The following is a 12736-nucleotide window of genomic DNA, read 5'->3' as shown; positions in this document are numbered from 1 at the left end:
GAATTCTAACCAGAGGTATTAAAAATAATAATAGTAATCAGAGCTGCTTCTGTATTTGTTTTGGACTATCTCTGAAACATCCCTTTATTCTGCTAGATTTTATTTGGCAGCCACAATTTCACACAGATGTGAAAAGAGAATGTCTTCTAGAAGAGTCCACGTGTTACACTCAGAGGAAAAGGATCTGTAGCAGAACTGAACAGAAACCAGGTGCCAAAGTCAGAAAGCATTGTGTCATTTAACTCTGAAATCTGCCTAAGGATGACAGGTATGTTATCTGGGAGAAGGAAGAAGCAGCTATCTTGTCATTTAGATCCATTCAAAATACAGTTCCTCAGATTGCTGTTCTCCCTATACAAGGTGTGCCTGAGGTCTGAGAACACCCAAATTTATACAAAATGGTGCTTCCATCACAATTAAAATACCTCCAAGAATTTTAACAACCCACATAGGCTCTGCGAAATGCAAACTGAAAAGTAGCTCATTTCAGCCTTTCTAGGAGAGATACTGTTTTGGATTTATTAATACAAGACCATCATGAATGCTGAGACTTCAGGGCTTAAATTTACTCTTCCGTATGCGAACTTGAAGCACCAAGCAGTCCATTAAATAAAGTGTAGATCTTAATTAACCTACTTTCAGACACAGGGCATAGTAACAGCTGCTCATATCAGTGACTCCAAAGTAGGGGGAACTCAGCTAGTTAGCAGTTAAGTAGAATTACATACGCTAACCACCACTATTAATGCACAATAATGTATAAAAGGCAGGGGAAGGAACAGCAAAGAGGTTAGGTTACTTCTGTGTGGCAACATTTCCCCCTCCTTCTCCACACACACACCTCACTTCACAAAACCTTTTACATACAAATAAAATAGCCACGACCTTTTTTCCTCCTCTGCATGATTAATTACTTAGTGTATTATTAATTGGAAAATGTAGCTGAATTTCAAATGCTTTCATTTTCTCAGCATATCATGCTGTCTGGGAAGCGACGATTAAGCTGTTCATCAAAGGTGAGCAGGCAAGGTCATGTAGGCTGCACCTCTTCAGTTATTCATTACCTGTCCTAAATAGTAATTAACAGCAGCAATATTTCCATAAATCAAAGTTTTTCTGATTACCTTCAGATGATGCGCGGTTGGGGAGTGGGAAAGGAAGGAATTAGCATATGGGGTTTTGCATGTATCCTTTTTTTCACCATTTCTTCTAATGCAAACCTGAATAATTCAATCGATATAGTAGCTGTCATTTAAGATGCAGAATTTCACTGTGAGTCAACAGGAATTCCATGCAGAATGAAAAAGAGGTTATGGCTCCCTTTCTCCCCTTATGCCCCACAACTTCAAAGGCAAATTTGATCTAAGAAGGTGTCTCCATTACCAAGCCTGTTACATTTCTAATTTTTTTTTCTTTTTATTACCTCTGTTATAAAGGTTAAAGTGGAGATCACAGAGTATGGCCTTGAGGCCATATTCAGTGAGGCTTAGAGTTTCTTAATAAACTTATCCCTCTAGTATCTGTGGAGTTTCTCACCTTGAGGCATCTCGGGTGGCAAATAGTGAGGCTCCTGAGCACTGACATGTACCCAGTCGAAGTCATCGTACAAGTCTTGGTGGTAGTCGCAGGGTCCAGGACCATCATCAAACGTGCATCCCCCTAGGAAAGAAACTCGTAATTAGTTTATTTAAAAAGCAGAGGTATTCCTCCTGAGCATACCACACCTACAAAGCCCAAGCAACCTGTGGCATAGTTCACAGGCTTGCCTGTGCAAAGTTAAAACTCACAAGGAGCTCACCCATCATTGTTCCCCTCTTTTTTAAAATGTCTGTGCTTCACACAACCAATTTCCCCCAAGAGCACCTTCTTTCAGAGCAGGAGATCACAGGATGAGTCACTCAGCCCAAGTGAAACCTGGCCCAGTGCCTCTGTGACAAAAAGCAACACACTATCTAAACCAAGAAGGAAACAGAAAATAGTGGACTAGGCTCAAAAATAAAAGCTGGAAATCAACAAGTCTGATGCACTGAATGCATAAGTTGTCCTAAAACCAACAACGAGCATAAATAATGTGCCCAAAACAAAATAATTAAAATTACTTAGAAATGAAACAATTGCTGCAGAATTGGATAATCTTGCTTTGTTAAGTCTAGCATAACAGTACACAAATTCAGGGTGCTTTTTCTGAGTGACAAAAACAATGGATACAAAAACCTTGCAAGAAAAGTTGTGAGAAGTGACAGGGAGAAATAAGAATGGGAGGAATGTAAAGGGGGGGGGGAGGGAACGACAGGGACACAGACGGACAGACACACAAAATTGCTATGTAACACAGCAACATCTGCCCTGTCTCATTCAGTAAATTTTTATTGCATTCTTAACTCAAGGCAATTAAGAAGGCTGGGGAAGAAAGAGAAGAAAACCTGATGATCATGGAAAGAGATCAAGGTTTCAGAAAGAAGAAACAAAGGAATCAAAAGATCCTGGTCAAAGAAAAAGTAAAGCATAAATACAAGAAAACACAGATGTCACGCATACAACTGCGGTATCAGTTATCTCCATTTATGGCACACAGTCCATGAGTTTCCTTCTGCTCAAAAATAAAAGGCAAGACCAGGAAAGAATGAAAAGAGCGAGAACACAGTGCATTCATCTTTATTTATGCAGTATATTTAAATCCAGAATAGAAGTTACATAAGAACTCAAGTATTAGATTATGAACAACCCTTGGAAATCAAGGAAGATATTTCTCACATCCTCCCAGTCCTAAGTAGTTTGGGCCTATCAGTCCAATTAACAACTGTCATTACAACAAAAATTCCTCATTACGAAGACATCTCTAGACAGGAGCATTTTTGTTGACATTATTGTCTGACTTTGTGAAAACAAAATATGGGACAAATACTGCAAGTCCGAAGAACAAATGAAAAACCCTCACGGTGATACATTCTAGTGTCACCATGAGTCAACAGCACCACATCAACAGCAAACACCCTCCCAAGCCTGCCAGGCTCTCAGCAGCCCACACTACACCCTGGAGGAGAATGGGCTGGAGGTGGGGAACAGGAGACTGAAGACCATACAAGACATACGTGGCCTGTAACTAGGGCAGACCAGAGGATAAGGAAAGGAGGAACAGGCATGTACGTAAACAAATTGAGGATAATTTTTATTTTTTTTTTTACCTACCCAGAATGGAATATTCAAATGTTACACAACAGGCAGAGTTTGTAAAAACAGTGCTCATATTTGGGGAAGAAGTCCCTTTTACAAAATTTCATCAGCAAATCTAGACTGTGTCCCAAACAGACTGTTTCATCTTCAGTTACAGACAACTCAAATAATTCTCATAGTTCTGCATTAAGTATTTGTCATTTTAAATAAATGACAAAAACAAGTTTTAGCTAATTCTGCTTCACTAAAAACCGTTGCCAGATACTCATTCCCAAGCACTTCCAGAACCACTTCTTAACCAGTGCTTTGGCTGCCAAGAACAACAGCCAAAGAGAACTCTACACTGTAGCAAAATCTCTGCTGAGTCCTTGTTCCATAAAACCTTGAAGCATCATATTCAGCTCCATGTTCGCAAAACCTTCTCAAATGATACCCCTGTGACAACATAAGCACAGCATCACCAACAGCACCAAAGTCCCAACATTTCATAGTCAGCACTGCGTTTGTTACTACATCACTGCTGAAGCCTGCAAGGCACAAAAAAAAAGAAGTATTTGTGCATCAAAGAAATATTTATGCCTTTAAAAGTCCCAACTCCAATGCCCTATTACCACTGGGAGACTCTTCTAATTAACATATATTGTGATAAAGCCAGAAGGGCTTAAAACGTAAAACTTGGGGTTTGATTTAACTTACAATACCCTGCTATGATCACTCTACAGCAAAAATGTACGTTTCCTTTGACATTTAATTGATAAATGAATAGCAGTTTCCCTTAAAGGGAAGCTATCACTGTCTGTTGTCCCAGCACCAAAATGACATATGGCTTTGAAGCACACGCCTGCAGGGCACCCATTACCCTTTTTAATGGTTTAAGTGCCCTCAGTATATAAATTTAAACTACCAATGAATCTTGTGGACTCATTTGGAAGATGAATGTCCTTAATTGCTCATCTTTGCTCCCACTATTAATTTTAGTTATCAGGGTTCTGATTAGCACTAACAACATGCCTGTTAATATAGAACAAGAAATCCAAACCTCCTTGTGCATAGTGCATCAGTGCTGCATCCATAGAACAAGCAAGTGCCCATTTATTGCATGCACATTGAACAAAGATTATCAGGACAGATTATCAACCCTAAACAAAATCAACCCTGTAACAACTGCTTAAATCACGGAGCACACCACCTCTTACCAATGTATCGTGACATTTAAAGGCAAGTAAAGTAAAAGCCAATGCTGTAGTGATTCATCCGGTTTAAGAAAATGAGACAGACTAAGCATTTTAAACTGCCTGCAGACTACTCTTTATGACTTAAAACATGAGCAAATCTGGATCTCTCCTCTGTTTTAACAGTCAACTGCCTGCATGCTATTTCAGTAACTCTGGGTACTAAGAGACCAAACTAGTGTGACATGCTGTGTGGAAAACACAAGAAGAGATGGTGAGTGGGTGAAATCTGCAGTAATGTATTTTATTCCCAGTCATTTTTTCAAAACTATATGTATTTTAAATCAGTCTTCAACCACTCAAACATCTGAAAAGTACACTGTAGGTCAGGACTAGGACTGGTTAGCACCCTCACTCAGCTACTGGGCCACTCCCCACAATAACCTAACAGCACTGTTCAAGGAAGAACATGGATTGGCTTGATGAATGTTTAGTACCTTCCAACGAGGTTCAGCAGCTCATCTCAAATACATGTTCACATTTGTTGCCCAACATTTTGAGAACAGTCTGCTAATACCCAACAAACAATGAGTTAGGAATCTCCAACTCAGCCATTTGTAACTACAAACCAAAACCAAATAAAAAGGTACTTCAGTAACAACCACTGCCCTGTTAGGTATCACCATCACACTCCTTTAGGTACAGGTGATACATAACCTGAAATTTATCTTCAACACTACCCCGCCACTGGAATTTGTGCGTTAACTACCAACACATGCCATGCCACTAAAAGCAATTTCTGCCCATCTGGTCAATCTCCCAGCTGGAAGCACACCACACTGACACTGATAATCTGGACAAGAGGATCAAGCGCACCCTCAGTAAGTTTGCAGACAACACCAAGTTGAGGGGGAGTGTTGATGTGCTGGAGGGCAAGAAGGCTCTGCAGAGGGATCTGGACCCATGGGCCGAGGCCAGTTGTATGAAGTTAAACAAGAAGCACCGGGTCACATTTGCATTTGGGTCACAGCAACCCCATGCAACACTACAGACTTGGAGAAGAGTAGCTGGGAAGCTTCCCAGTGGAAAAGGACCTGGGGATGCTAGTTCATGGCCAGCTGAACATGAGCCAGCAGTGTGCCCAGGTGGCCAGGAAGGCCAACAGCATCCTGGCTTGCATCAGAAACAGTGTGGCCAGCATGACTAGGAAAAGGATTGTTCTGCTCTACTGAGCACTGGTGATGGCACACCTTGAATCCTGTGTTCAGTTTTGGGCCCCTCACTGCCAGACAGACATTGAGGTGCTGGAGCGTGTCCACAGATGGGGAACGGAGCTGGTGAAGCGTCTGGAGCACATGTGTTAAGAGAAGCAGCTAAGGGAACTAGGGTTGTTTAGCCTGGAGAAGACTCCAGTGGGATCTTATTGCTCTTTACCACAACCTGAAAGGAGGTTGTAGACAGGCAGGGGTTGGTCTCATCTCCCATGTAACAAGCAATAGGAGAAGAAGAAATGGCCTCAATTTATACCAGGGAAGGTTTAGATCGGATGTTAGGAAAAAATTGTCTACTGAAAAGGTGCTCAAGCATTGGAACAGGCTGCCCATCTGATGTGGTGAAATCACCATCCCTGGACATGTTTAAAATAAATGTGTGGATGTGGTGCTTAGGGACATGGTTTAGTGGTGGCCTTGGCAGTACTGGGTTAACGGCTGGACTTGACAGTCTCAAAGGTCTTTTCCAAATTAAATGACTCTATGATGCTATGACATCCAAAGCAATACACCAGACTGGTCCAACCCCAACAGCCTGATGTGAGCTTGGGGACTGGCATGCAAGGCAGCCAGCATTTCATCCCTTCAAAATAATGCTGCCATCAAACATGGCCCAGAAGGGCCAGATGGGAATAAGCAGCACACTCTGCTGAAAGGCAACACCAACCAGAGCCATGACTTGCCACACCTGCAGCAGCCATCAAGTAAGCCTCAACAATCAACTTCAAAAGAAAAATCAGGTGATCCATCAGAAAAAAACACCCTACAGACAGCTGAAATTGTAAACTAGGAAAACAGAAGTAATTTTAAGTCTGTATGGTCATTTTGTCAAACATAACTGTATTTTGGGTCAATCAAATTTGTTCAGCTGTTGGAAGTAGTATTTGGGAAACACATTCTACACAAACCATGGACTGTTTCCACTATCTTTTCCCATACTCTTCACGACATTATTAACATCAGCTTAAACACACCTAGAACTCTCATGCATTCTTCTTCCACATCCTTCTAAATGGTAAGTGACAAATCATACTAGCCTCATAAAAATTTCCTGACATGCACTTTCATTCATAAAAGAAACAATCTTAAGTGTTCATTATAAAAACAAACATATGAATATCCCACACCAAACTTTCAGAAATTAAAGCTCCACTAAATAACAAGGTCATTAAGATTAACCTAAATTTAATAAAGATCACATAGTCAATGTTTACACATCACCTGTTGTGGTGGGTTGACCCTGCTGGATGCCAGGTGTCCAACAAAGCCACTCCATCACTCCCCTCCTTGGCTGGACAGGGGAGAGAAAATGTAACTATACACCTATGGGTCAAGACAAGGACAGCAAGATCACTTACTGATTAGTCATGGGCAAAACAGACTCTGACTTGGGGAAAATCAGTTTGATTTATTACCAGTGAAACTACAGTAAGATAATGATAAAAAAACCTATACATTAAAACACCTTCCCTCCACCCCTCCCTTCTTCCTGGGCTCAACTTCATTCCCGAATTCTCTACCTCCTCCTGCCAAGCTGCACAGGGGGATGGGGAAAGGGGGTTCTGGTCAATTCATCACACGTAGTCTCTGCCTCTCCTTCCTCCTCACGGGGAGGACTCCTTACACGCTCCCCCTGCTCCAGTGTGGGTTCCCTCCCTCCCACAGGAGGCAGCTCTCCATGGAATCCTCCAACATGAGTCCTTCCCGTGGGCTGCAGTTCTACACAAACCGCTCCAGCGTGGGTTCCCCTTCCATGGAGCTCAGTCCTTCAGGAACAGACTGCTCCAGCGTAGGTCCCCCGTGGGGTCACAAGTCCTGCCAGCAAACCCACTCCATAGCGCGTGATCCTCTCTCTGGGCATCCACAGGTCCTGCCAGGAGCCTGCTCCAGCACAGGCTTCCCACGGGTCACAGCCTCCTTCGGACATCCCCCTGCTCCAGCGCGGGGTCCTCCACGGGCTGCAGGTGGGTACCTGCTCCAGCGTTACCCTCCGTGGGCTGAGGGGCACAGCCTGCCTCACCATGGGCTTCACCACAGGCTGCAGGGGCATCTCTGCTCTGGCGCCTGGAGCACCTCATCCCCTCTCCTTTGTCACTGCCCTGGGTGTCTGCAGAGCTGTTGCTCTCACAGAGTCTCACTCCTCTCTGGCTGCAGTCACACAGTTTCCCCCCCCCTTTCTTAAACACATTATCCCAGAGGTGCTAGCACCATCACTGATGGGCTCAGCCTTGGCCAGCAGTGGGTCCCTCTTGGAGCCGGCTGGCATTGGCTCCACTGGACGTGGGGGAAGCTTCTGGCACCTCCTCATGGAAGCCACCCCTGTAAGCCCCCCTGCTACCAAAAACTTGAAATGGAAACTCAGTACATCCATAAGAAGTTATTTGGAAGATGCTTGAATTTAAAGACAAACTGTATGTTTTGAAATGTTATCATGATTATTTCCTTAGCACCAACACTCAGTTACTGACACTGCTCTGATTCTGGCATTATCCTACATCCTTTCATACAAACCCAGGAAAAAGAGCTGAATGGATTTTTCCCCACCAGGTTAAATTATAAAAAAGATTAAGCCTAAGAAAAGCATGTGTCAAACTCCCACTGATAAATTGACATCCACTACAACTTTGGGGTGGCCTCCCAGCTCATCAGCTCAGGACAGAAAGGAAAACTGATTCAGAGTTTGAACTAATTATCTTTAATCATTACAATTATTATAACCAGTGCTCTCACTATACTTCCTAGAGATCATGCCACTTTTACCGTTTAGAATGGAAACTGTCAATTGCACACAAATATTACATGAAATTTAGGATATCCATAACATTTATTATGAATGGCATTATAGGGATGTGATACTGGAGATCTACTGACTTCCTGATAAAAGACACTTTCCACATATCACCTAAAAATTCTGTATGTCAATTTTATTAGACCTCAGTAACTCCAGTGCCCCTTAAAACACACTCAGAAAAATGACAGTAAAAAAACAATTTAAAATGTTCAGAAAACTACTAAATTGCAAAAAATTAAATACCTATTGATAAAACTAGCTGATGAAGAATAACACATATTTACTGGCCATGCCTTATACCATCTTTACAAAAAGACAACATCAGGGGTATGAGAAGGGAACAGCTGGCATTCACTTTTCTAAATGCAACAAAGAATCTATTTCTTTCTCTTACGTCACACTTTCTACATAATTAAAAATAAAGAAAAAAATAGTATAACAAATTATATGCAACAATAGGAACAAGGCACGCACTTTTAAGTCTCCTATAGTTACAATATCTATCCTACAGAACTCCCAAGTACATTCTTACCAAAATCTGGCACTAAGTTTCAGAAACCAATAAGGGAAAGCAGTGAAAGATCTGCATCTTCTGGGTTTGGAGCAGAGGTAGAGAGAAGGGAAACTGCAGTACCTGATTAGGTTTCTGAAACAAATTTATTTTACAAGTGTTCTCATTCCCGAATTCTATTTCTATAACCTGTCAGCATTGCAAAGGATTTTTTTCAGCCACAGAGCGGCATGTATAGAAGGACAGTTGAAAGAACACAACTTTACAGTTCATTTCCCAGATCTGTTCTTGCACCTGACTACTTCTGGAGTTATACAAAATGCAAAACACACTAGTAACATCCTAAATTTCATGCTCCTCCCTTTTAAGGATCTGGTTATAAGCCCAGAAATTCATCCACTAAGAACGAGCAGACGACAAATACAGGAGGAAAAAAAAAAAAAATCAAGTCTAGCATGAGAGTTGTACTACAGGCACACAACAAACTTCTGTCATCACAACTTTCCCCTTACACAGGGCTCCATTACCAATGGTTTCTCTGGGGCTCATATTTATGAAGGTGTCACACCAGAAATGAAATACAATTTTCTCATCCAGCTCAAATGACTAGTCGGAACAATCTGCTCCTTTTATTCAACAGCATGCTTTTATTTTGCTGCACCACCTGCTGTAAAAGCATAATGACTAGCTCTAAATCTATCAAAGTAGATAGCTCCATGGTAGGAACCCAGTACAAAATTATGTTTGTCTGGGATGTCAGGTAAAAGTCCTGTGAAAATTTAATTTTTCTCCTCATGTTGATTGGTGAATTCAAAGCTTGAAGAGTATAAAGGTGCTACAGCAGGTCTCTTGTCAGTCATATATCCAGGAACAGGTTCTGCTTGTAAAATCACCCACCTACTGCATTAATTTATCTGTTTCTATCACAGCATGCCTCGAAGCACAGGATGTTTTTATCTTCCACAGGCACTACGTTATTCCTGTTACGAGCACTTTAACACACATTGATTGCAGAGCATTCAGATACCTATTAAGAATATACTATGAACTGCTATCAATGCAGTTTGAGAATAAATTTTAATGACTTATGTTAAAATGCTTATGTTCAGTATTGCCTACTGAAATTTAACTCTGAAATAACCTTAATTAACCTATGGAATCTAGAAAAGCAAAAAGTCAGAGGCACTGTTTAATTTTAAAAACATAACCATGAAAACAGCAGCACTTAGGAAAATGACAGATTGTCCTTCACTACAGGGAGAAAGCATACTAAGAATATTTATCTTTTTTTGCAGTGGTATCTTATTTTGTAGTACTAGAATTCATTACACGAAACACAACTGATTATAGTTAAGAGCAATATAAAAGCCAAGCAAATTCAATTACCTCCAAACACCTATTAAAAAATTTCTAGCCTTGTTCCCTCTATCAGTATGTTTTAATCATCCTCTTAGCTTATTAACTTACATGGAACTCCAAGCCTCATCCAAAAGCACCAATGGAGTGAAAACACCAACAATTTAATAGGAAATATGCCTGATTACTCCTAAATTAGCATTATTTTCATTGTAGGTCTTTTGTTGGTACTGTTAGAACAGTCAAATAATCTAAACATACCTATAAATATAAACTTTTCTGAAAAGGAAGTGGACAAAACTGCTCCTAAATCACTACATGCTATAGATCACCCTGGCATTAAAAACCAATCCCACCCCTCAATAGCCATACAGTAGTACCATATCCAAGAAACTGAACAGGTCATAATCAAGTCCAATCTATACTGTTTGGGTTTTTTTTTCCATTTTGTATCTGTGTTCCATATTTCTTATTAATAAAACATAGTAGCTTATTTTAGAATGGGAAGATGGAAACTTGAAAAATATTAGGTATAAGTTACCAAGAATGCAGGAAGCCTCATGTGGACATGCTTTCCTGCAATCTTCAGGGAAAGACCTTGCTTTTAATCTCAGCATTTATCCTAATGCCAGATTTTGTGAGAGCATAAATATGCACAATTAGATGTGGTCTACCTGGCCATGCCATTTATTAGATTTCTTCTACTAAATTAGGTTCATTCCCTCTATACCAGGCCTGGAAAAGGCTTCTTCATCTCTGATTTCATAAAGCTTTGTATTGGTGGGCAACAGGAGACCTTTCCGTGCTTTACCAGCAGTGAACAGGATGGAAGAAGGAAAGAGATGAAAGGAGGAGATCATTCTCTATTACACTGTCTTCCAGTTTCCAAACTAAGCAAAATCTAAACAAAAGTGTCCTTACATTTCCTCCCGTTCTCCAGGGAAAGGGAGGTTTTCTCTTCTTTACTGGAGAGGTGACAACAGGTAGCTGTGAAGAGTCACGGTTGCTGAATGCCTTTTTCACAGATTCTTCATCCTTCCTTGGCATGGGCAAAGCATAGAGAGTAAACTGCCCCCTGTATATGCAGATTACTTTTTATAACTGAAGCTACCAAGGCAAATTCCATTTCAGTTCACAAGATATTTCTGAAATCATTAAGAGATTCAGCAGTTTTGTGAAATTCTGGACAGACCTTCATCAATACACCAGCGGCAACATCCACAAAACACCAAAAGCTATTTCATATTTCAGCTCATAGGCTGCAAACTTTAGTATTCTTCTGGTGCACTGAGCAGACTTCTGACCAATTGCACTGGTGACAAGGCGTTACACCGTTTGAATACCAATAAGGGGGGGGGGGGGGGGGAGGTGGTGGTGACAGGTAGAATCATGTACCTGAGATTAATAAATATTTTCATGACTAAACGAAAACACTAGCAAGCACATTCTATGATTTCAAGGACACAATTGAGAGCTCCAGAATTAATCACTTTGATTATTTATGGATATGTGGTCCTACAACACAGCTTCTGAAAACACCTTTTTCCAAGACACTGATAGTGCTTATTTATAGAAATTCTTATGTAGATACCACAATCACTGGCATTTCTCCTAGATGTTCTTACAATATGCTGTTAAAAGTTAATGGATAAGAATGCGATTAAACTCAGTAGGAGTGCTGAATGAAGACAGCCCTACAACCATTACATTAAATCACTAAATTTTCTATAGTTTCAGAATGCTAGGTTATTGTGTAACCTACTCTCCAAAAGGAGAAGAAAAAAAAAAAAAAAAAAAAAAGAGGAAAAAAAAAGCTGAAACAAGGACTTGGAAGAAAAAAGTTTACGGCTAAACTTTTATCTCTACTAATCACATCAGCCATTCAACCACAAAAAGAGGCCTAACAACTACACTAGCCACCCTACTACAACTTTGACAGTTTAACCATAAAACGAGATGACTGGGAAAAACAGGTTATTGTCAGGGTTTAACACCAGCCAGCAACTGAAGTACCACACAGCCACTCGCTCACTACCCAGCCCCACCCCCAGTGGATGGGGAGCAGAACAGGAAAGAAGGTCCAACTCATGGGTTGAGATAACAGTTTAATAATTGAAATATAACGACAATAACAATAATAATAACAATTGTAACTAAGAAGAGACAGGAGAGAAAAAAAAAAGAAAAAAGACAAGAGGTGCACAATACAACTGCTTACCAATGCCCAGCCAGATCCTGAAGCACCATCAGTAGCTCCCAGCCAACTTCCCCCAGTTTATATACAGTTGGCATGACCTTCCATGGTATGGAATATCCCTTTGGCTAGTTGGGGTCAGCTGCCCTGGTTCTGCTCCCTCCCGACTTCTTGTGCACTTGCTCGCTGGCAGAGCATGGGAAACCGAAATGTCCTTGACTTAGGGTAAGTACTACTTTGCAACAACTACAACATCAGTTTAGTATC

General features: G+C 40.9%; 1 protein-coding gene across 6 annotated transcripts in view; it reads right to left on the bottom strand.

Moving 5' to 3' along the window:
• The window catches only part of PTPRK (protein tyrosine phosphatase receptor type K), a 412555-nt gene that overhangs the window by 320582 nt on the left and 79237 nt on the right, over positions 1-12736 (bottom strand). For all 6 annotated transcript variants that reach the window (XM_055713989.1, XM_055713991.1, XM_055713990.1 and 3 more), the window contains exon 2: positions 1537-1659. In XM_055713989.1, the coding sequence (XP_055569964.1) occupies positions 1537-1659 (123 nt within the window). The remainder of the gene's footprint in view (positions 1-1536; positions 1660-12736) is intronic.

This window comes from Falco cherrug, chromosome 6 (genome assembly GCF_023634085.1).
Source record: "Falco cherrug isolate bFalChe1 chromosome 6, bFalChe1.pri, whole genome shotgun sequence".
Classification (NCBI taxonomy): domain Eukaryota; kingdom Metazoa; phylum Chordata; class Aves; order Falconiformes; family Falconidae; genus Falco; species Falco cherrug.
This window is presented reverse-complemented; position numbering and strand designations above follow the sequence as displayed.